Source organism: Columba livia, chromosome 4 (assembly GCF_036013475.1).
Source record: "Columba livia isolate bColLiv1 breed racing homer chromosome 4, bColLiv1.pat.W.v2, whole genome shotgun sequence".
In the NCBI taxonomy this organism is placed as follows: domain Eukaryota; kingdom Metazoa; phylum Chordata; class Aves; order Columbiformes; family Columbidae; genus Columba; species Columba livia.
The window spans coordinates 41,273,325-41,294,281 of NC_088605.1; the positions used below are offsets into that span (position 1 = coordinate 41,273,325).

Consider the following 20,957-nt stretch of genomic DNA (forward strand, 5'->3'; position numbering starts at 1 on the left):
TATTATACATAAAGAAACATACAGTTCAGCTTTGCTTTACTGTAATGAGAATGAAGTAGTTTGTACTTAGTCTTCAAATGATGCAGCTTAGCAGAAAAGATTGTCATTTATTATTAATTAGGGTAGTATGTTTGAATTGTTTCCTTTTTTATGCTTCCTGATGGACATAAAAACTTCCTGTATGGATATTTTACCACTCATTATGCTACATGTAATTGAAGTTATTACTGTTTTTTTCAGCAGTAACTGGTAATTTCTGTGTACAGTATTTCAGGTTCCTCTTTACATTGTCAAAAAAATCTGTGCAGTTCAAAATTCCACCACACAATATAATATAAATGTAAACTTTTATAAATTATGTTATTTTTTTTGTTGTTGTTCTTAAAGAACACATTTACAGCCAAAATTATGAACAGCATAAAAACATACACATAGCTGAGAAACAGTATTTTTGTTATTATTATCACCAGTTTACTGTAAGGTGTATTCTTTTAGCCTTTTACTCTGCACGTTATAAAACCAGACGATGAGGAGTTTATTTTCTCCAGTTTCAGTTCCTTTTTAATACTCCAGACAAGTTCTTCTTGAGCAGTGATTCATGACTAATTAGCAAAATAGTTGATTATTATCTGTAGGTGAACCAAGCTGAAAGAGTTCTGCTTTGAATTATTTAAGTTTTTTATAAGTTTGAACATTTACTACTTGAGTGTGTCCTGATAAGTCATAGTTGTATTCAAAGCATAATCATTTTTAGATTCCTCATTGTTTCCAAGCGGAAAACATAATATAAAAACCATGCATTATTCTATTTTCTTATTTATATGGAAGCCATTAATATATAAAGCATACTAAAGGTCAGTCTATGAATTGGGCAACTCTCATAAAACAGCTGGTTCGGGATACAATGACTGCTAAATGCTTTCATAGCTGCGAAAAGCAATTGGAAAAATTCAAGAATAGAAATTAATTCAAAGCTACAGAGAGAAAACATGTTTGTCTGCGGATGGCCATATGTCTCAAATTACTGAAGGCTTGGAGAGTATTCTGAGAAAACATCAGTAACTTATTTTAGGCTTTTCGTCTGACCCAGTGGATCTTCTTTTCTGGGCTAAAATGATCTGTCTAGCTATGTCTGTTTGTATACGCATACACATATATACTTATGCAGATTGATTCTTTGTTCCAGTGGATTACCATTTTTTTTCCCCCCCCCCTTGAACCTTACATTAGGTGTAGGAGTCAGAATTTGATGAAATGTAAGCTGTGAAAGGCAGAGGTGAAAGTGGGGCAAACAGTATGCTGAAGGACCACCCATCTGTCTCTGTGGAAGTATTTATGATATAATTTTCTAATACTTAAATGTTATGTCCTTAAACACCAGTAAAATACAACAGCTCCATTCATACTGTTTAATAACAGCAATAACAAAAAAGTAAATACCACACAAGTCAGACATCTTTCACTGGTGAGTAAGTGTAACAGTCACCAAAACATCATCTTAATCATTATTTTCTACTAAGATGTCTTAGAAAGTGAGATAATATGCAGGTGTTGCTACATCTAGTAACGTAAAAGGTGAGCGAGTGTGTACCAAAGACTGTGCAGCTCTTTACTTAGAAGAAAACTTTATGGCTGAAAGTATGTATGGCTTACTGTTTGTAAAGGATCGTGAAAATACCCTGAATATGTTCTGTTTTTACTACTGCTTATCAGAATTGCATACTTTTTGTTTACTTACAGTATGAAAGAGGCTGGTTTAGGCCATAAACAGTGGAGGGGTGGTCCCATTTCATCAAACTGCAAGCAGTGTCCAGTAGTTTATACCAATCCTGTTTGTGGATCAGATGGTCACACATATTCCTCTCAGGTAAGAATTAAATAAAGAACTGAATTATTCTTTCATTGTTCCAGTCAACTCCAGCTCTTGCAGAATAAAACACTGTATTGTAAGACAAATCTACATTCATTTGTTTTGACTGAAATATATTTAACAGACTGCAACATACAGCAATTCTAGTGTATCATAAGACAAAAAGGCAAAATGGTAGCAAATCCTAAGCATCATGAAACAGTAGTACCCAAAGAAACATGTTGTAAGAGTGCTCCACAATGTAATGGAGCTCCAGGTTAAGTCTGTCTGTGACAAACACTAAGGCAGGGTTTTGAGTAAGGAAAAAAGTGGTGCATGTCCCAAATTTGGAGTAGGATAAACATGTTAAGTCACATTTTCCAGTTCACCATTCAGGAAATACTTCACGTTCCAAGAACCTAGGCATAGATGTTGCATGCTGAGATTAAAAAAATGTAATAATGTAAATAATTGTTGCATATCTTTCCTTCTTGCCAACAGCATTTTATGTATTTTAAGACCTTCCTTTTGTATTCCTGAACCCTCCTGTCTTTTCTAGGTACTTATTTGGGGACAGAATAGTAATTAAAAAAATGTTAATGTCAGTTTTCCCAGTCTTTTTTGGAGAAGAGATTTTGTGCTGGTCATATTGAAGTCCAGAAACCATGGGACTGCATTAGTACAGTGCTCAGGTGAAACTTTTGAGATGGAGAGACTTCATAGTGCTGAAAACAAACCAATTCGTTCAGCATCCTCTCTTAAAATTTTGAGTAGAAGAGTGTTGGGCCAATGTTAATAACTGAGTCTTTTCTAGGAGAAACAAATGTGTGCTCTAGTTGAACTAAGGTTTGTCAAAAATGATGTGCAATTCAGTAGTGCAAGAGGACCCACTGTATTCTGCCATTCTGACACTACTAACAAGATGCTTCTAACAATAGACATTATCCTGTGCTTTGAGAGAAATATAGTAATAATGATGATTATGCTGATTGTTCTAGATTAAATTGATGGAGATGGAGAAGCTCTGTGGTTCTTACTTATAAAGAAAACATTTCATATAGAATTTTAAGCAAAATATTTTTAGGATATTTCCAAATACTTAAAGATTTTAGAGTTAAGTATTTACTGTATTGATTTTTTTGTTGTTTTTTACTGCAAACACAAACTAAATTTTCCAAAAAATATTAGACTTAAGAGGAGTGACTGGCTATTAGATTGAACACTAAGTATCCTGTCCAATGATGTTTTCTTCTTGATAAAATAAAAACATTAGGATATAACTAGTACTTCTGCAGCCATGCCAATTCTTATGCTTTTATCCTAAATCTTACATAAGAAAATGTTTTTCTTACAAACTGAATATTTAGCTATAGGGAACTGGTCAAAAATTTAAATTTTTCTTAAAAAGAAAAAAAAATATCTAGCTCTTATACCAGGCTATCTGAGGCCCTACACATGAATTTTGGACTCTTTGGCTTAGCAGAAAAATATTTCTTTTCCATTGATGATGTAGCTTAAAGTTTTAATTCAGAAATTTGAAAATATTCTTATTTTCATTCACAGTAATCTCCTGTCTATGTTTTATCAAGAGCCTGAAACGTGTTTCCATCTTACCTGATGTTAGATGATACTGTCACTTAGCATTTATTTTACTGTGCAACATGAAGGTTTAGTCAGTCTTTAAGTCCCAAGCCTGGTCTGCACATAGATATAAAACAGGCAGTGGTTTCTATGATTTTGCAGTTTAAGAGACAAGGTAGATAATTTGATACAGGTAATTCTGAGTGACTTTTTTTTTTTTTTTTTAAATACTCTATACTTTATCCATTATATTCTCTGCCTACATTCTTCCTAATCCAATATAAACATCATGTCTAGCTTTAACCTCATCAGTTCATGTGTTAAATGTGAGGGTGTGCTTCTCAAACAGGATGATGAGAAATGAGTGGATTAAATAGATAAATTGCTTCCATTCCAGTCCATTATCAGAGCTACAGTCAGTGCAGTATTACATATCCAACCTCTATGTCCCTCACATGCATATAAGGCAGAAATAATACAGCATCAGAGAGCTTTTGCAGGGTCTTCTTTTTGTCTTCCACTACCTTGTAATGGTAGATTTCAAATCTAGGTTGATAGCAGCAAAGTGCTAAAGAAAAAGTTAATGACCACAGAAGATCTGCATTAGTCTATAGATATTTTTTTTTTCTTTTCAACGATTCTATGATTTCTTCTTCTATGGTGCCATTGCATCAAATAGAGTTCCTTGCAAGGTTATTTCAGGAGTAGTTGTTTTAAAACTTGACATATAGTCAAATGTTTGTGTTCCTTTACTCCAGGCAAAGTTTAGTTTTGTTGTGTCATCAAGCTCCAGTAGGAGTTTATATAACAACTTTATTGTGTGTAGAATGCATTCGTCAATGATTCTGGCAAACTGTAGAATACATTATTTGAAAATAAGTCAGTAAATAGTAATAGTTTAGTAGAGCACAGCCAGGCAGCTGGCAGTTACTGGATGGACACTACTTTGGGACTATGTCCTTTCTTCTCAGGCCAAGCCCATGCAAATATTTGAATTAAATTATATAACTAGATATTTCATATATAATTCTTGCTTTGAGAAGGAAAAAAAAATAATAATATGATAGAGTGGGTAGACAATATAGAAAGGAAGGCTAACTTCTAAATAGAGCTTATCCAGAGTCAGGTAAGGATGTTTTGTTTTCCCTTCACTTTAACAGGCCACAATTAGTTGCATGCTGTCACTGTAAAGGAAAAGTAAGAGGTGTAAGATGCTTATTATTAGTGTTACAAGAATGTTGAAATAAAAATATTACGTGCTAAAGTGTTGGGTAATCAAAGTGAACATTAATTATTATGTGAGAAGAAATTCAGTATAAAGAGATTTTGCTGTTTCCTTACCAGGCTGGTGTTACAAACAAATTTTAGTTAACAGCCTTTGCATGTGTTTTACATTTCATTAGTCTAGCTTCACCTTCTGTGTTTCTCTGAACTTTGACACTTTTTATTCATTTTAATACTAGGAATTCTCAAGCACTGCTGTAACATAGGGCTTTGGTACCCCTATATATTTAGTGTCTTATCCATTCTCCAGGAAAAACATGGCTACTGCTACCAGGACAGCTTTTGCAGATTGTGTATGGCCTCATCTTTCCTGGGATTGATAGGGAAATACAAAGGACATGGAGTGCACCTCAGATGTGGTGTTTTTGGGCAGCATCCCACCTCTTGCTGTTATTTTACCCAGGGATGCAACTCACTGCTGTCCATCACATATACAATAAAGCTCATGTAGCTGCGGATGGGACGATGATGCTCAGGCTTGGATGCTTCTGTTGCAACAATTCTCCATATTGTGCTATATTATAACTGGGCCTTCTGAAAAATGGCCACAAGGAAAAGAAAATATGCTCACATATCAGATGAGTTGCCTTTTGGGTGGTTTTTTGTGTATTTTAATTACAGCTCTGATGTTTGGTACAACAGGCTGAATTTTTCTCTTTGGTTGAATGTGATCCACAAGTCTAACTTACTTAAGATCAATGAGCAATGCTTTGAGTATTTTGAAAGGAAAACACCACAGAAATAAATTAATCTTTAGAATATGTACATTGCTCCATGATTTTATTCCAGAATAATCTTGGCAGTAAGTCCTAGATCAGTTTTATTGTTAGCAACAATTTGCTCAAGATGGTTTCATATTGATAGTGAATTTTTAATGAAACATTTTTCTGCTATCTATGAAAACTTCATGTCATTGATGACATCCCTATAGGTATAAATAGCAATAAAAATCAGGTTTTGCAAAAATAATGGGTCTAAACTAGTTTCTCAGACTAAGATGGAAAAGGTGTAGAAAAACGACAGTTAGAAAAAAGGATATGAATTTTTGATATACTTTACAGATAGCTAGGTATGTGGATTTTGATATTTTTTTTTTTTTTTTTTTAAAGATTTAAATACTTTCTTCAGTCTCCCAGATGATGATTCGTTTCTCACTAGGAGGGCGAAAGCCAGTGGATAAGATCACACTGCGTGTGGAGGGAGGAGTTTGGTACTGGTTGCTTACTCTGTCCAAATTTTATTTATAAATTTACATGAACCTAAATTCGTACATTTTTACTCATAGTATCCCATATTTAACATTTTTCTTTTTATATCATTGTTGCCTTTATTGATTTCAGGACTTCAATTTAATAATCTGTGTTTTTTAGCAATGCATTTGGTATAAGAGAGCTTGTTTGCAGGAAGCATAAAAAATAAATATCAACATTTTGAAGCTTCAATGTTATTTTAAACATCATCCTATTGTAAAAAGTAAATTGATTTAAATATATTTATTAGCTTGTGGTGAATTTTTAGGTCACATGAGCTGTTGGCAGTTCCTTTCTACTTCAGAAAAGATTGTTAGAAATAGATACCTACATTGCAATAGTAAATGAAGCAGTTTCCATAAACATGATTCAATCTATATCATTCTTACTTTTTAACTTGGGCTAATCCATGCTGCCTTTTCTTTTTTATCTGCATTGTTACTAAGCAATCTGCTGTAGACTTAGCTGTCAGTAGAAACATAGCAAAAAATAGTAAGGTTAAATCATTACCTGCCATCTTTGGTAATAAAATAATGTAATGTCTCTCATGTAAATTATTTTGCAGCATTCTGGTCCATATTTTTGCAGTTGGAAGAAGCAGCTTCTTTGAGATGCTCAGCAGCACAATTTTTTTTTTTTCTGATAAAAGTATGTTTTCTCCTCTCAAAATTAAAATTCATGTCTCTGTCCAGTTCCCAAGCAAGACCCAGCCAAAATCACCCTATTCAAGTGGATAACTTTAAAGGCTTCTACAAACAAAATCTGTGTTGAACTGTTACAATTAAAGGCTTGTGACTGAGGTACATTGGCAAATAAAATGAAGTTATTGGCAGATAATATTGTTGGCAAATGAGAAACAAACAAAAAATCCAAACCAAGAAAACACAGCAACAAACGATGTCTAGCCCTCCTTCTGCCTCACCCTCTCATCCCCTTAAAAATACAAACTAAAATCCAACAAAAAACACAAGCAAACCCACCAAACTCACAGAAACCAACCAACCAACCCACAACATAACAAACCTCTCTTAAATGAGACTGACTAGTAGTCAGTGAGATTATATTCTGTTTGATTGATCCATGTATCCTACTTCGTGAGGATAAACTGATCTTTACAGAAATACTGGAAACTCCTTGTTTGTTGTTTAAATGCTTAAAAAAAACCACCCTAATAATAATAAATAATTAAAAAAATCAGGAAATCAGACTGGTTTTCCTGCTTCTGTCTTCAATGGGTTTTGCCAGTAATGCTTGAAATTTTATCTGGAACCTTGAAATTGGTAGGATGTGGTATTCAAAAAAAACCAGAAGTGTCAGCAGGGTAACTCACTTTATCCAGTTTTCCAAACAGGCTGGTATACTAAAAATTCCAAATTGTATATAACTGATCTCTTTTTGTCAACTGCATTTAAAATAAATAGTTGCTAAAGCTGTAGAGAATGGACATGATAAATTAGGTGACATATTACTTCATAGAACCTTCAATATTTTGAAATTTTGAGCATCTCAGTGTTTATTAGACTAAGGTGAGATTTTTATACTAGCAAGAATTGCATTTAGTTTCCAGAATACTATGTTTGTTTAATACAAAATTTTATATTGGATTTACATTAAAATATACATAAAGTTTAATACTTCAATAAAAATTTAAAAAATGCTGCTTTGTGAACTGGAAAATACTTTCTTAAGCCTTCATCTATGTAATGTCTCTGCATTGTTTTTTAAAACAGTATAAAGTTTTGTCTAGAATAGAAACAATCTAGGCTGGAAGGACAAACCAATACAAGAATGGGATAAATAGGGGAAAGTGGAACAAGTGTCAGTGTTTATTAAATAACTCCCGTGTCACAGGAGCAGTATACAGATACAAAATAATGCATGCAGAAAGAACTCAGAATCAGAAACTATTCATGAAAATCTAAATTTGTATGTTAACTGTCAAACAGGACAGCCAGTAAAACAACAAAATAAAATTACTTAAAGTGGAGAAGTTAAAGATTCAGACTTCTTAAGCTGTTAGGTTGCATTAGAGACATCCATACTTATCTGGAAAACAGTCTTTCTCTGAATGGTAGCTTTAATCAGCAGAAATTAAGCTTTTGAAAATAGTATTCAAAATCTTGTAAGTAGAGTTACAGCTAGAATAGTCAGAATCATTTTGGCACAAGAATTTTTTTTCCAGGAGAATATATGCACATTATATACAGGCAGAAATGCATAGGAGCTGAACAGAGGATCTGCCGCTGGTGTGGCTATGCTTGTGGAGTGATAGTGGAGAGCAGAATATGGTTCTGAAAAGAAACCAATGGAAAGATGGGTCTGAAGCATTGAGAGACAATCAATATTGTTCTTAATTTTGTGTAGCTGTTTGAAACATTAAGGTACCTGAGAAGACAGTGGAGAATATAGTGATGATCTGTGTCCCCTTGCAAGAAGGGGGTGAAAAAAGAAAATAGTTACAGATATACCAAGCAGAAGCTCATTATTGAGCGTGGTGTCGGTGGAGTGGAGAATAAAGAGAGCAGTAATTGAAGAGGTAGTTAGGTGGGATAAGAGGGCTTTTGTTTGGGTGGGTCTTTTTGAAACAGATGGATAAGAACCTTTTTATAAAGGGAGAGAGAGAACAGTTAAAAAGACAGTGGGCATGAAACAAGGTTATATCAACCTAGGGAAGAGATTTTGAGAGTTAGTAGCAAACAATCCACGATAAGAATGGTATTGACGAAGATGAGATTGAAAGTGGCAAATGGCAAACAAGAAAACTGGCTCAGGTCTTGGCCCAGTGAAAACATTAAAATATTACAATAATAGTTCTCTGAAAGAAGACCCTGAAGACAGTTCCAGTGTAGGAGATGATATGGAAAATGCATGTAGGCACTTATTAGAAAGGAAAAAGTTTAGTGGTGCATGGTGTATTTCTGTTCTCTTATCTCTGACAGCCCTATATCCCATCCTGGGCATGTGAATCTGTTCTCCTTGGAAGATTCTTTCCTGTGTCCCAGGGTTGAGGGAGAGCCATGGCTGCCTAAATTGTCATTGTACACAAGGCAGTACTCCACAGTACTCCAGCTGTATGAGCAAACAGAAGAAAATATAACAACAAAGACATTTCTTGTTTTGCTATAGACATGTGAATGGGATGATTAAACTTTTTTTAATTATTATTATTATTATTTTTATTTTTTATTTCCCAGAGAGCAGTCTCTCTCTTTCTCTGTATCACCAGTGTGCCCTGGAAGTCAGTAATTTTAGGTCCTTTAGGTCATTTTCTGAAATTTATGCTGTAGAATAAAATATGTGGCTACACAATGGTATCTTAAAAAAAAAAAAAAAAAAAACCTACAAAAACTAACTTAAATGCCTGCTTTTTTTTTCTCTCTGTTATTTTTATCTTAGCTCTGATGCATCATATGTTTTTACATGCGTATTTAAACCAGGCATCACCTCCCAGTGCGGTGAACCATGGGACCATGTTTGTTTGTTTTTCATTTTATGTGTCTCCTTGTCTCGTCTTAGTCATAGTGGAACTTTAAATATATGCTTATCAATTAGTAGTGAAACCATGGATAGTTTTGTTGTGTTGAAACAAAGTCTATTCTATATACTATGTGTTATGGAGAGTTATAATAAATGTATATTGGTTCTAATTTCTTTCCCTTTTTCAGTATCCTTTAATTCTTTTTCCTTTTAAGAAGGGGTTTGGAACAACATAGTTGTAGCAGGCATAAAAGGTGTACTTAACATTTCTTAACTGTTTTGGTTTTCTTTAGCAATTAACAGAACAGTAAGCGTTGAAAAGCTACAAAACTGCAAATGAAGTTAAAATTACTAGGAAAAAATGTAGGTTTTTTATTTTGTAGTTTTTTGGATTTTTTTAGAACTTGCAATTAAATTTAGTAATCAAACAGAAGTGTCTAGCTTCTAAAAACATGTTCTTACACACTATTGATGTAGGTCATACTTGCACTTAGCAAGAAACTGAAATACTGTCAAGTTTCAAATAGTAACATCAGACAGCATAACAGAAATTCAGACCAGCAGTTCTATAAACTAATTATGCTGTCCCAGGGAAAAAGAAAAGCTTCAGTCCTGGTAATTTAGCAGATGTCAATGAGGTAAAATATCTGTAACATCAAAGAATCCTCTTCCAAGTCTCAATCTTTTTTTTTTAATTTGTAATTTTGTAAAGCTCACAATGAAATGATGTAAACATGAACCAATTAGTATTTAGATATGTCACTGAAAACACATTCAGACATATAAGGATTGTTCAAATATTCTTTGAAGTTTTCAATATTTCTGATGCTCTAATGCCAGTATAGTATGTTTTTATATACTTAAGATTCTCTGCTTAGAATACATCTGTAATTTTGAATTTTAAAATTTTTATTGAAAGGGAGGGGTGATGTTTGTGTAGTTTTCTGTTATATGCAGACTAGTCTTATTTAACGGGCTTTAATAAGCCACATTTAACATTCAACAGTGCGCTGCCAAACAAATACATGTTATCACAGCTCAGGCATATTAAATTTATGGCTGTAAATAATTTAGTTCTTCAATCGAACAACAGGAAACTGTCTGGGATTCAGGTTTTCTAATGCGATCCCTGGTAACCACAATCACTTCCCTCTCAAAATCATATCACTTTACAATTTAAAAAAAAAAAAAAAAAGAGAGAGAAAGAAGAAACGAGTAGTTGATATTCAGAAATGTTCAAAATGTTTTAGCCAGCTCTCAAACAAAATCCTTAAGGTTCCTTCCATAAACCTGCCTTCTTTCTACCTTTCAGTTTTCTTTAGTGGTGTGGTTGTGATCTGTTCCAACTTCAGTCATTTCTAGCAAAGAGAACTGCCCAACCTGTTTATTTATGTGTCCAATGACTGTTAAGCTGTCTGCTAAATTTAGAAGCAGCAAATAATAATAGACATATTTCTTCCACAAGTTAAGATGTTGCCACTTGTTCTGCTTGTTTGCTTTTCCACACTAATCTTGAGATCAAAGTGAAACCAAGTATTTCTTAACAAACAGATGTACTTTGGGATGAGATCTTGAGTAAATGAGAAAAAAAATTATGAAGTAAAATAACTTAAGTACCAAAAGAACAGATCTGGACATTGATCTGAACTGAGAGACAGGGATCTGAAAATTGTGATTGAGTGTCAGAGGTAGGACCTCTGCATCATAGCGAAGTTTCAGAAAAAGAAAGCAGAACATTGTAGGCCATGGACTTACTGGAATAGAAAAGAAAGAGTTTGTGTAGCAAAATTTGCCACTCTAGATCTTCATTCAGAACATGATATATGAAGACTTGGCTTTGTGTTTTCCTGGTTTTAATCCATATATGTTGGGCACAGAATGGGGAAACCTTTTATATATTTTAGAAATCAAGTAGTAACAGCAAAAAGTAGAAAGATTTAGACACAGTTCTGTGTGTCTCTACACAAGAAATTTCTCTGAGTTCGAGAAGAGATATGTGTAATCTAGGGAAAACCAGCCATGCTTCCGAATATTTACTCCCACCTGCACAACAGCATGTTTCTTCCCTGACAGGATGAAAACTGTGATGAACGTGGAATTTCATAAACATCGTAGCCTTCTAATTTGGACTGTTTATTTAATAAATAAAATCTAGTACTTCAACTTAAAATGAATTTTAGCATACGCTTTTAGGGGCATGAAAAAACAGGCTAGAGAGCTGTAGAGTCAATGTGACGGTAAGAAAACTGAGGGTGCCTGGGTGTGTTTGACTTCTGATCCAAACAGTGGTGCTGTAATGCGCTGATGAAGGTTTCACCTAAATGTAAGTAACTATAGAGATTTTTGTTTTTTTGTTTTGTTTTGTTTCCTCCTCAGTTGAAATAGTATGGTTTCAACGTCTTAGAAACTTGGACAGGATAACCCAGCATGGACTAGCGAGGTCCATGCACATTACTTTTATTACTTTCATTATTTTTCCTGTAATTGAAGACTAATGTGCATGCCCTTTAGATGCTATTTTAGCTCACATTTAACTTTATAAATATTTCAACTTAGATATAATTAGATAAATTGAACTTGTTTAATTAGTAATGCAATCAGCCAGCATGGCTTAGGATGCCATTTCACATTAAAAATATAGTGATAATGCATGTTAATAAGCAATAAGCAGATTCTGTTAAGAAAAAATTCCCTGCTTTTACAAGCCATTTGTGCCTTATTATAGGGCTTCATAGCTTTTTTCTTTTTACCATTGCCATTACTCAGAAGTTTGCCTGTCAGATGAAAATCAGTGAAGATCTTTCTTGTCTGATATTGAACCAAAATGGTCAGCTGTTTTTAAGATGATGATTTAGGAGAATTAAATAGTTTTTTTTCACATTTCTCATATTCCTCATTTTCTCATATTCCTTTTTTGATTTCTCAAGATGTTTTCTCCAAATTACAAAACTATGAATGCCAGCAACAAGGTAGACAAAGGATCTCATGTGCATACAGTGTTGGGTGACATTCTGTGCATTGGTAGCTTGGATCTGCTGAGCAATGAAGAAGTTTGAAACAGGGAGCCTGATGGAGTGCTGAAATTTCAACTACGTGGGCAAGAGCTCTGAATAAGAGCTTGAATTTATAGACTCAATTATATGCGTGTATATGTCAGAAGGAGAAATTTTTTAAATTAATCGTGTTTACAAGAAGCTTTTAGTGTATTTTCAAACTGCATTAGTGTTTATAGTTTTGGAATAAGCCAAAATCTGTAGGAATAATATGGTTATATATTTTTGCCCCTTTTGTTAATCAAGACTCTCTAAATATTTTTAATTATTTTTTACATTTGAAATATCTTGATTTTTACAGAATTTATTGTCTTCAAGGAATATTGAAATATGAATTTGGATATGAGGTAATATATTAAGTTTTTTACATAAGAATCACTAGAAGCATTATTATTAAAACGTTTTAATTTACTGGAAATAGTATATTTCAAGTAGGGATGTCAAAGAGTTTTGTCATTTAACATTAATTAAGCTTTACGTTCTCGCTTGGTGGTATAAAATATTAGTTTACCTGTTTGCAAAATGTGTAGAATGCGATGATGAGGTATATATTTACTAAACTGAGTAGGTACCTAAAAATTCAGATGGCTGATTCAAAAAGCAGATCGGGACTTAGAAGAATTTCAGAACCTTCTATGCATCAAGTCTCTCTAAAAGACTGAGTATGAAAGCAAAGACAGGTAGGTGCCAATTTTAAACAATCCCTCTGGGCATCTATCTGCATGTTCCTGTGACCTGATATTTTGTAGGGTGTCTGAAAAAGACTGAATAGCTAGTTAACCTATTTTCTGGCTTTTCTTTTTTATGCCATTGCACTGCAGAGTGCTGAAGAAAACAGGCAAGAACTGTAGAGGTGAACAGGAAGAAAACTGCATACAGATTTTCATTTTGTCATGTAAATTGCTTTCTCTAGTTCATAGCTTTATAAACAGTGTATCATCACTTCTCTTTCAACCACAGAAGATTTTCTTTGCTCAGGGTCTCAGTTCAATAGGCACGTTTCCTTTTGTTCTCTGGTCAAAATGCTAATTGCATGTCTCTGCGGTTAATATTGTCTAAATGTTGTTTTCATTTTAAATAGTAGTACCTGTTTGCTGAAAAGCTTTTTACCCAGACTCCTATGGTTTAAGTAAATAAGACACATGATTAACAGTTTACTGACAGGACAAAAGTACTTCTATACCTCTGGATGACACTTCCTAGCTAAATCTGCATTAATTTTTGATTTCTAAAGCTTGAATTAGTCGAAAACGTGGTATCTTGCATTATGTCTGGCTGGTTTTAGTTTGAAATTCTATATCACAACTGCTTGTGCCTTCTTGGCTGCTTTTTGGAAACAATTATAAAATATAATAATTTCAGTATTAGGTTTACCACGTTAACGTCTCTACCTATGGCCATATTTTCACCTCTATTTTAAGCCAATGTAAAGTGACATCACTGCACAAAGAAGCAGTACCAGCCATTGCCTGGAGTCAGCCCCTTGTGTCAAGCAGTCCTTTACCTCTCTTCATGTTCTGTATCAAGTAATGCTCCATGTTGAACTGGACGTGGAACATAACTTGATCAGCTCTCACATTGTCCACCTCTCCCATGATTGGTAACAGGAATCACCATCCCAATTAAAGAATATTGCAGTTTCTTGCATATTTTGCTTTAGCACTCTCAAATCTGAGGCAGTAATTTCACATATCAATTTCCACATAATAGAGTAAAAGCATATTTTGAGGAGGGGAATGTATGTAAGCTTTGTGAAATAGGGATTAAGTGAGAAAATGGGAATGTGGATAAGGAAAATAGTATGAAATGAATTTGAAAGCACACAGTACTGCGTACTGAGATTATCTGTTCAACTGTCAAGAGATAGCAAGTTCTAAATATGGAGAGAAAGCAGAGATCTGTATTAATGAATGCGGAGCTCTATGGAAGAGATTTCTACCAATAAGACACATGATGATACTGGAAGAAATATTTAACACTTCATTCTCTTCTTCAGCATCTGTCGTCGTGGTACTCAAGCAAAGAGCTCTTTGATCAGATCCCATTGATTGTATCAATATCTCCTAACCACCCATTGTTGATCATTGAGAAAATAGACAGGGAAGGAAGAACTGTGAGCTTTTTTTCGTAGGAATATGTAAATTTGAGAATATAGTCCAAATTCTTTCAGCCATTCTGTTCTTTTATACTATAACTGGAAGTTTGGTTAAAGCTGAGTGAACAAGGGTGTGGAAGAGTTGAGGAGTCAGAAGCAGGGCCTCCTATTCTCCTGCTTCTCACTGGTTAGTATGAGAATCATTATCCATGACTGCAGTTGATGCTAATATTTAAAAAACAACCAAAAAAAGCACAAACAAATAAAACATAAAACCCACAAACAAACAAAAACACACCCCCCAAAAAAACAAAACAAAACAAAACCACAAAACCCAAACAAATAAAACCACACCAAATACAACGCCCACCAAAACACTACAAACAAAAATCCATGAACTTTTTCCCTGTATGGAAGTATATGTTCGACTTCAGTATTTGTAGAGTATGAACTAATCATTATCACGTGAAACTGAATTTAATTGTTCATCAGTGTATTTTTTGTTAGAATTAGATAGAATCATAGAATCATTTTGGTTGGAAGTGAGCCTCAGGATCATAGAGTTCAACCTTAACCTAACCTAAATCTAGCACTAAACCATGTCCCTAAGAACCTCATCTAAACGCCTTTTAAACACCTCCAGGGATGGTGACTCCAGCACTTCCCTGTGCAGTCTGTTCCAGTGCCTGACAACCGTTTCCGTGAGGAACTTTTCCTAATATCCAATCTAAACCTCCCCTGACACTAATTGAACCCACATGCCCTATTCAATTCTAAATGCAGAAAAAAGTCACGGGCTTCTACAGAGCTCTCGTTATTGAGAAAAGGTACAATTAAAGGTGACTTTTACCTTTCAAAGATGAAACACTTTTTACAGTTGTGTATTAGTTATTGCTTAGCTAAAAAAGTAATTTGCTAAGTGCTCAGCATTTAATGTGATGGTGTTGTAGAAAGCATTTCTGTAAGTGTCATATACCTCAGCACATGAACATTTCTGGAAGACTTTCACATTGAATTAACACTTCATCAGGTGCTGCGAAGTTGTGTGTATGTGGTAGAAAATGTGTGTTGACGTATCTTCAGTTTTTCAGCATCAGGGCTTGAAGCACATAATGGACGCAGTATGTGTTGGAGACGTAGGCGAATGCCCTAGCAGCTAACCTCTGCTGACTTCTGCACTGTGGGGGTGGACCAGCTCTGCTTCCTGCTGTCCAGTGTGTATAAGGGGAAGGAAAGGAGGAATTGGAGAGAGTATCTGCAGATGGCACCTGGAGGCACCTAGTGCATTAGCTCCTGTTCTTTACTTTCCAGAGAAATTACATGTGTCCTCATTACTTAGCTTTAGTTGGTTTGTTTAAAAGCTGCTAAATATTCCTGGCAAGACACTACTACTGTGGAAAAATATGTTATCTTGCCATTGAAGTAGTAGCATGCTCAAAGAGGAACTGAATTAAGTCTGTGAGAAAAAGCAAATTGAGGAAATGCTGGGAAATGCCAAAGTTAATGCTGCGTAAGCCCTGCTTGTCTTTTCTGGTAGGCATATAATGCAATCTTAATTCTGTTGCTGCTTCTTCCACGAGGCTCTGTACTCAGCATGCAGAATTGACATAGCTCTCTTGTATCTACTCAGTGATTTTTTTTCTATGCACTGATCACCACAGTTTTATGTCTTCTGTAATACAGTAGCCACACAGTTAAACTAAGTTCTTTGTATGCTTTAGTATATCTTTATTCCTTGTAAATTTTGAGACATCTGCAAATAACAACTAATTTACAGTCTCACACATAGTCTCTCTGTGTGATTATGAGTGTTGTTTTACAAATAGAAGATGGTTCTGCAGATATATGGAAACAAAAAAAAAAATATTTTTGAGATGTAAATGTCCAATTAGAGGATTTTTTTTTCATGTTTCACGTTGCAAAGCATTTACATGTTCAATTCATTTTTTGTTTTAGTTTGTCTAAAAATATTCAGCATGTTCCCAAATCATATCTCAGTTTTCAGAGCTCAGAAGAGCACAGATACACTCAGTACCAAACAGAATTTTGCCGAAGTAAGTTATTTCAGATCCATGAACCAGCATAAGCATTATTTTCCTTTTCTTTCATGCAGTCTCCCTAGTTCATTCGTTACACCTATTTCAATTTATCCAGCAAACAAACAAGATTTATGCAAGCAATAGTCTCTTGACACTGGTTTATTCCCAGAGCAGGCCTAGTATGTACTTTCTCACTGAATGAGTGTGATGCCATCTGGTTCAACCATTTTCTCAAAGCAAGATGAACTACACAGGTGTCATTCCTGACAGATTTATCAAATCCTCATTGTAAAGAAAATGATTAAGATTCAATAAACTTCTCCAAATTATTTTTTTTTTTTTTAATACTTCACTGCCCTTATTATTAGAAAGTATTCCTAGTATCTAAGCTGAAACTTTTCTGCAGCAATTAAAACAAGTTATTTCTTGTAACATTTGTCATGGTATTCTTTTCAGGTATCTTTCAGGTACCTTTTACCTATTTGACAGAGGTTGCGCAAATCAAGACTGAATATGCTCACTCCTTGAGCCTCTTTCTCAATCACACTATTTTCTAGGCCTCTGATCATTCCTTTTACTCTTTTTTTAGACCTTTCCCAATTAATACCTGTCTTGTTTGAAAACTTGTCACAAAGCTGGTCAGGATGCTCTATTTTAAGTGCTGTCAGAGCTGCGTGGAATTATTTTATGTGTTTGGTAGGTTGAAGTCCTGTTTATATATCCTGGTATGGTAATGTTTTTAAACACCACTGAATTGTTCATAATGATCCCTAGATTTTTATTTTTCCTTTGGAATGGATATCTAGCAAGTTGTTCCATAGCTTGTACTTTAAAAGTGATTATTATGTCTATCTGAGAGTAGAACATAGCAGTTTTCTGTAGTGTAGTACATTATATTTTTAGCCTATTCCAATAATATGAATATCTTTATTATATTCCTATCTTCTAAAGTTATTTTAGTCTCTTCCATATTTAACTGGATATCTTTTATTTCATCTTGCAAGCCATTAATGAAAAGACAAAATAGTTCGAGGGTCATGACTTACCCTTGCAAAGGTACACTCAGTGCAGTCTTCCATTTTAATGGTGAGCTGTTGATTACTGCACTCTGTGATCACTTTCAACTAGTTTTGTACTGATCCTATAATATAATCACAGAAATAGCAGACTTTCCAGTACGACTTACTACATTGCAATTCAAAAGTGTGTCAAGTCTTGGTAAAATCAAGGTACTTGCAATCTAATGTACCTCTGTTTTCTAGAATTTCTTTCATAGATTGAAATTAGATCTATAATGATTTGCCTGATAAAACCCTATAGCATGGTCCATCTCCTTTATTCTTCTAGGTGTCCAGAAATCAAACTTAAAGGCTGTTTTTTCTATAATTGGTGAGATCATATTTTCCTTCCATTTTCTTCATATTTTCATTTGTTTCCACTTTAATAGTACATTTTCTGTCCTTCACAATTTCTTAATGGCTGTAAATTTCCTTAGTTTAAGTGTTCATGAATGTAAATATCAAATTCAACTAATTTTAAAACTTCTAGACTGTATAAATATTCTCCAAATGTTGTTTCACTCAACACAGAGATTTTTACTTCTGTATATGTGACACTCATTCTGGCATATTACTTCTTTCTGTAGAGGTTTCCTGTGTATTTGAAATCCTCAGGAAGTTTTCCCAAGTCACAGGTTTTATCAGTGTCCTCCCCATATATGCATACTGTTATTCACACTTGATAAATTAGGTTAGTTGGTCACAGGAAGATGATTTGTGGAGTTTCTAAAAGTAAAAACGTATATATTGAAAGGTATGATATTTACCTGGAACTTTTTTTACAAATACAAGGGAAGTTGGGATTGTTTGGGACGTCATGTAGTAAATCATGGAATCATTTTGGTTGGAAAAGACCCTCAAGATAATCAAGTCCAACCATTAACCCAACTCCAGCCCTAAAGAACCTCATCTATTTTAAACACCTTCAGGGATGGTGACTCCACCACTTCCCTGGGCAACCTGTTCCAGTGCCTGACAACCCTTTCCATATAGAAATTTTTCCTCATACCCAATCTGAATCTTCCCTGGCGCAACCTGAGGCCATTTCCTCTTGTTCTATCACTTGCTACATGAGAGAAGAGACCAACACCCTCCATGCTACAGCCTCCTTTCAGGTAGTTGTAGACAGTGATAAGGTCTCCCCTCAGCCTCCTTTTCTCCAGGCTAAACAGCCCCAGTTGCCTGAACCACTCCTCATAAGACTTGTTCATATAATGAAGTGTCTTGTCCTTGTATTTATGCCAATCAAATGCACACAAAAATAGTAGTGGGGTTTTTTTTCCTTGTATTTTCACCTTTTTTTGCCATGGAAAACTAGGTTAGTTTTTTTTCTATTTAGGGGCAAAACTAGGCTCTTTAAATATACAGTTTACAGAGATCCAGTTGGCAGCCTTTGACAGAGATAGCTGCTTTGGAATGGAAGGTGGCAGAGCTTAGTGAAACATATTACTGACATTTAATCTTTCCAATTCTGTAATAAGAGTTCTAAGAGCAGAGCTTGTGTATATCAAAATAACATACGCTGTAGTAGTTGTTCCAGAAATATAACTATTCTCATCTTTACTGTAATAGCAGTAGAGCTGTGTGAATCATGTCTAAAGATGGCATATTCTTTGATCTTTTTCCCACAGATTTTAATTGCTTGTGTCTACTTCAGTAAACAAACACTTTGGGCAAATGTTGAAGAATGTTGAGTCCATTTAAGACTTAACAGGTTTTTCAAACAGGCATAATATGAACAAAAACATGGCATTTTTCTATGAAACACTTGACAGTACAGAAATGAGAAATTTTTCATCCTGAAATATATTGCCAAGAGACCCCTCTGACATGGTGCATATTCTTTGTATTGAAGTTATTTTTATTTAAGCATTGTGCAGCATATTTCTCTGAAGTCAGAAATACCAGTTCTTCTGTCTTGAAACAAAACGTGTGAAAATTCAAACAGTTCAAGTATCCTTAAAATCAAACATACAAATGGGACATAGTGAAACTGTAGAAACATGTAGAAACCTGATAGGCTAAGAGGAAAGGGGAATCAAGATCAGAAGATAATAAGCTAGATATATTCAGAATAGTATCTTTTTAATGTGTATAAGGGATTGTGATGAAAGTAGCACAAGCACCTAACAGTTTATAAAACCAATATGAAGAAGGAATATTGTGAAATCCAACAGATTAGTTTCTTGAAAATTTCATGTTACATTTCCACCACATAGAATAGTCACTAATAAAGCCAAACAAATTTGAATTATTTTATTGCTATTCATAACATAATAGCTCATGTATTTTTCTGGCGTTTATTCAGATATTTTCACCACAAAACGAGTTATTTCATCACTAAGTCTCCTTTGTTCCACTACTTCTCATTGTGTCCTCATATTCTGTATGCCACAGTTTTATTTTTCCGTGGAGATTTTCAGGTACGTTGCTTGCTTTTTTACCAGTTTGAGAGTAATGTTGAGGGAAGTCTGATCCAGATTTTTTTAGCTGAGCTGGCTTTGCAATAGCCTGGTGTATTGTTTTATTTGGGGAACAAGGGTGGGTTTCAACTGTAGTTATGTTCCTGGTGTCATTAGCTACTGATACGAAATAGTCAGAACGGCCCATTGGTTCCTTTCTGACTTAAGCAAGCACCATAATTTTGCTTTGCTTCTGGAGACAAGGAATCTGTCTCTGTTGCTTGCCTGTCCATAAAATTAGTCAAGTGAGTGTAAAATTCCAACATACCTGAGAATGGGAATTTGCATTTGGAAGTATTATGCGCTGATCTTGCACTCACTCAGGTATTAGTGCCTGTGGCAGGTGTCAGACATTAAGTTTTTCTTAACATTTAAAAAGGCAGTGTTATTTGCAAGGACTGAGTAGACAACTTTAAAGAAAAATAAAAAGACTAAATTCACAATTCATTGTTAGCTGGAGCAGCTTTGAAGTGTTTACTGGTTTCTTCAGCAACATCCAAGTAAACAAATTAGAACCACTGGAGTCTGTAAAATATAATCTCTCAAGGAAAATATTAAAGAAATCTTAAAAAACAAACAAACAAACAAACAAAAAAAAACCACCAACTACTTTGTTTTGCACTCTTTGTGTTCTGGTTCTCAGTAAACCAAACCTGAAGAAAGTTTTATATGTCCAGTTTTAAATGGTGGTCTCAGTAAGGTCAGTCAACAGCAGGAATAATCAAGGCCTAAAGCATAGGGATTTGTAGGTTTGACTCCTTAAGCTACTAAGATTGAACAATAACAATTCTCAGATCTTAAAAAAGGGA

At 34.5% G+C, this 20,957-nt stretch overlaps 1 protein-coding gene across 3 annotated transcripts in view; it reads left to right on the forward strand.

Annotated features, from left to right (window-relative positions):
• SPOCK3 (SPARC (osteonectin), cwcv and kazal like domains proteoglycan 3) overlaps positions 1-20,957 on the forward strand; it is a 194,046-nt gene that overhangs the window by 114,646 nt on the left and 58,443 nt on the right. For all 3 annotated transcript variants that reach the window (XM_065061384.1, XM_065061382.1, XM_065061383.1), the window contains exon 5: positions 1,741-1,867. In XM_065061384.1, the coding sequence (XP_064917456.1) occupies positions 1,741-1,867 (127 nt within the window). The remainder of the gene's footprint in view (positions 1-1,740; positions 1,868-20,957) is intronic.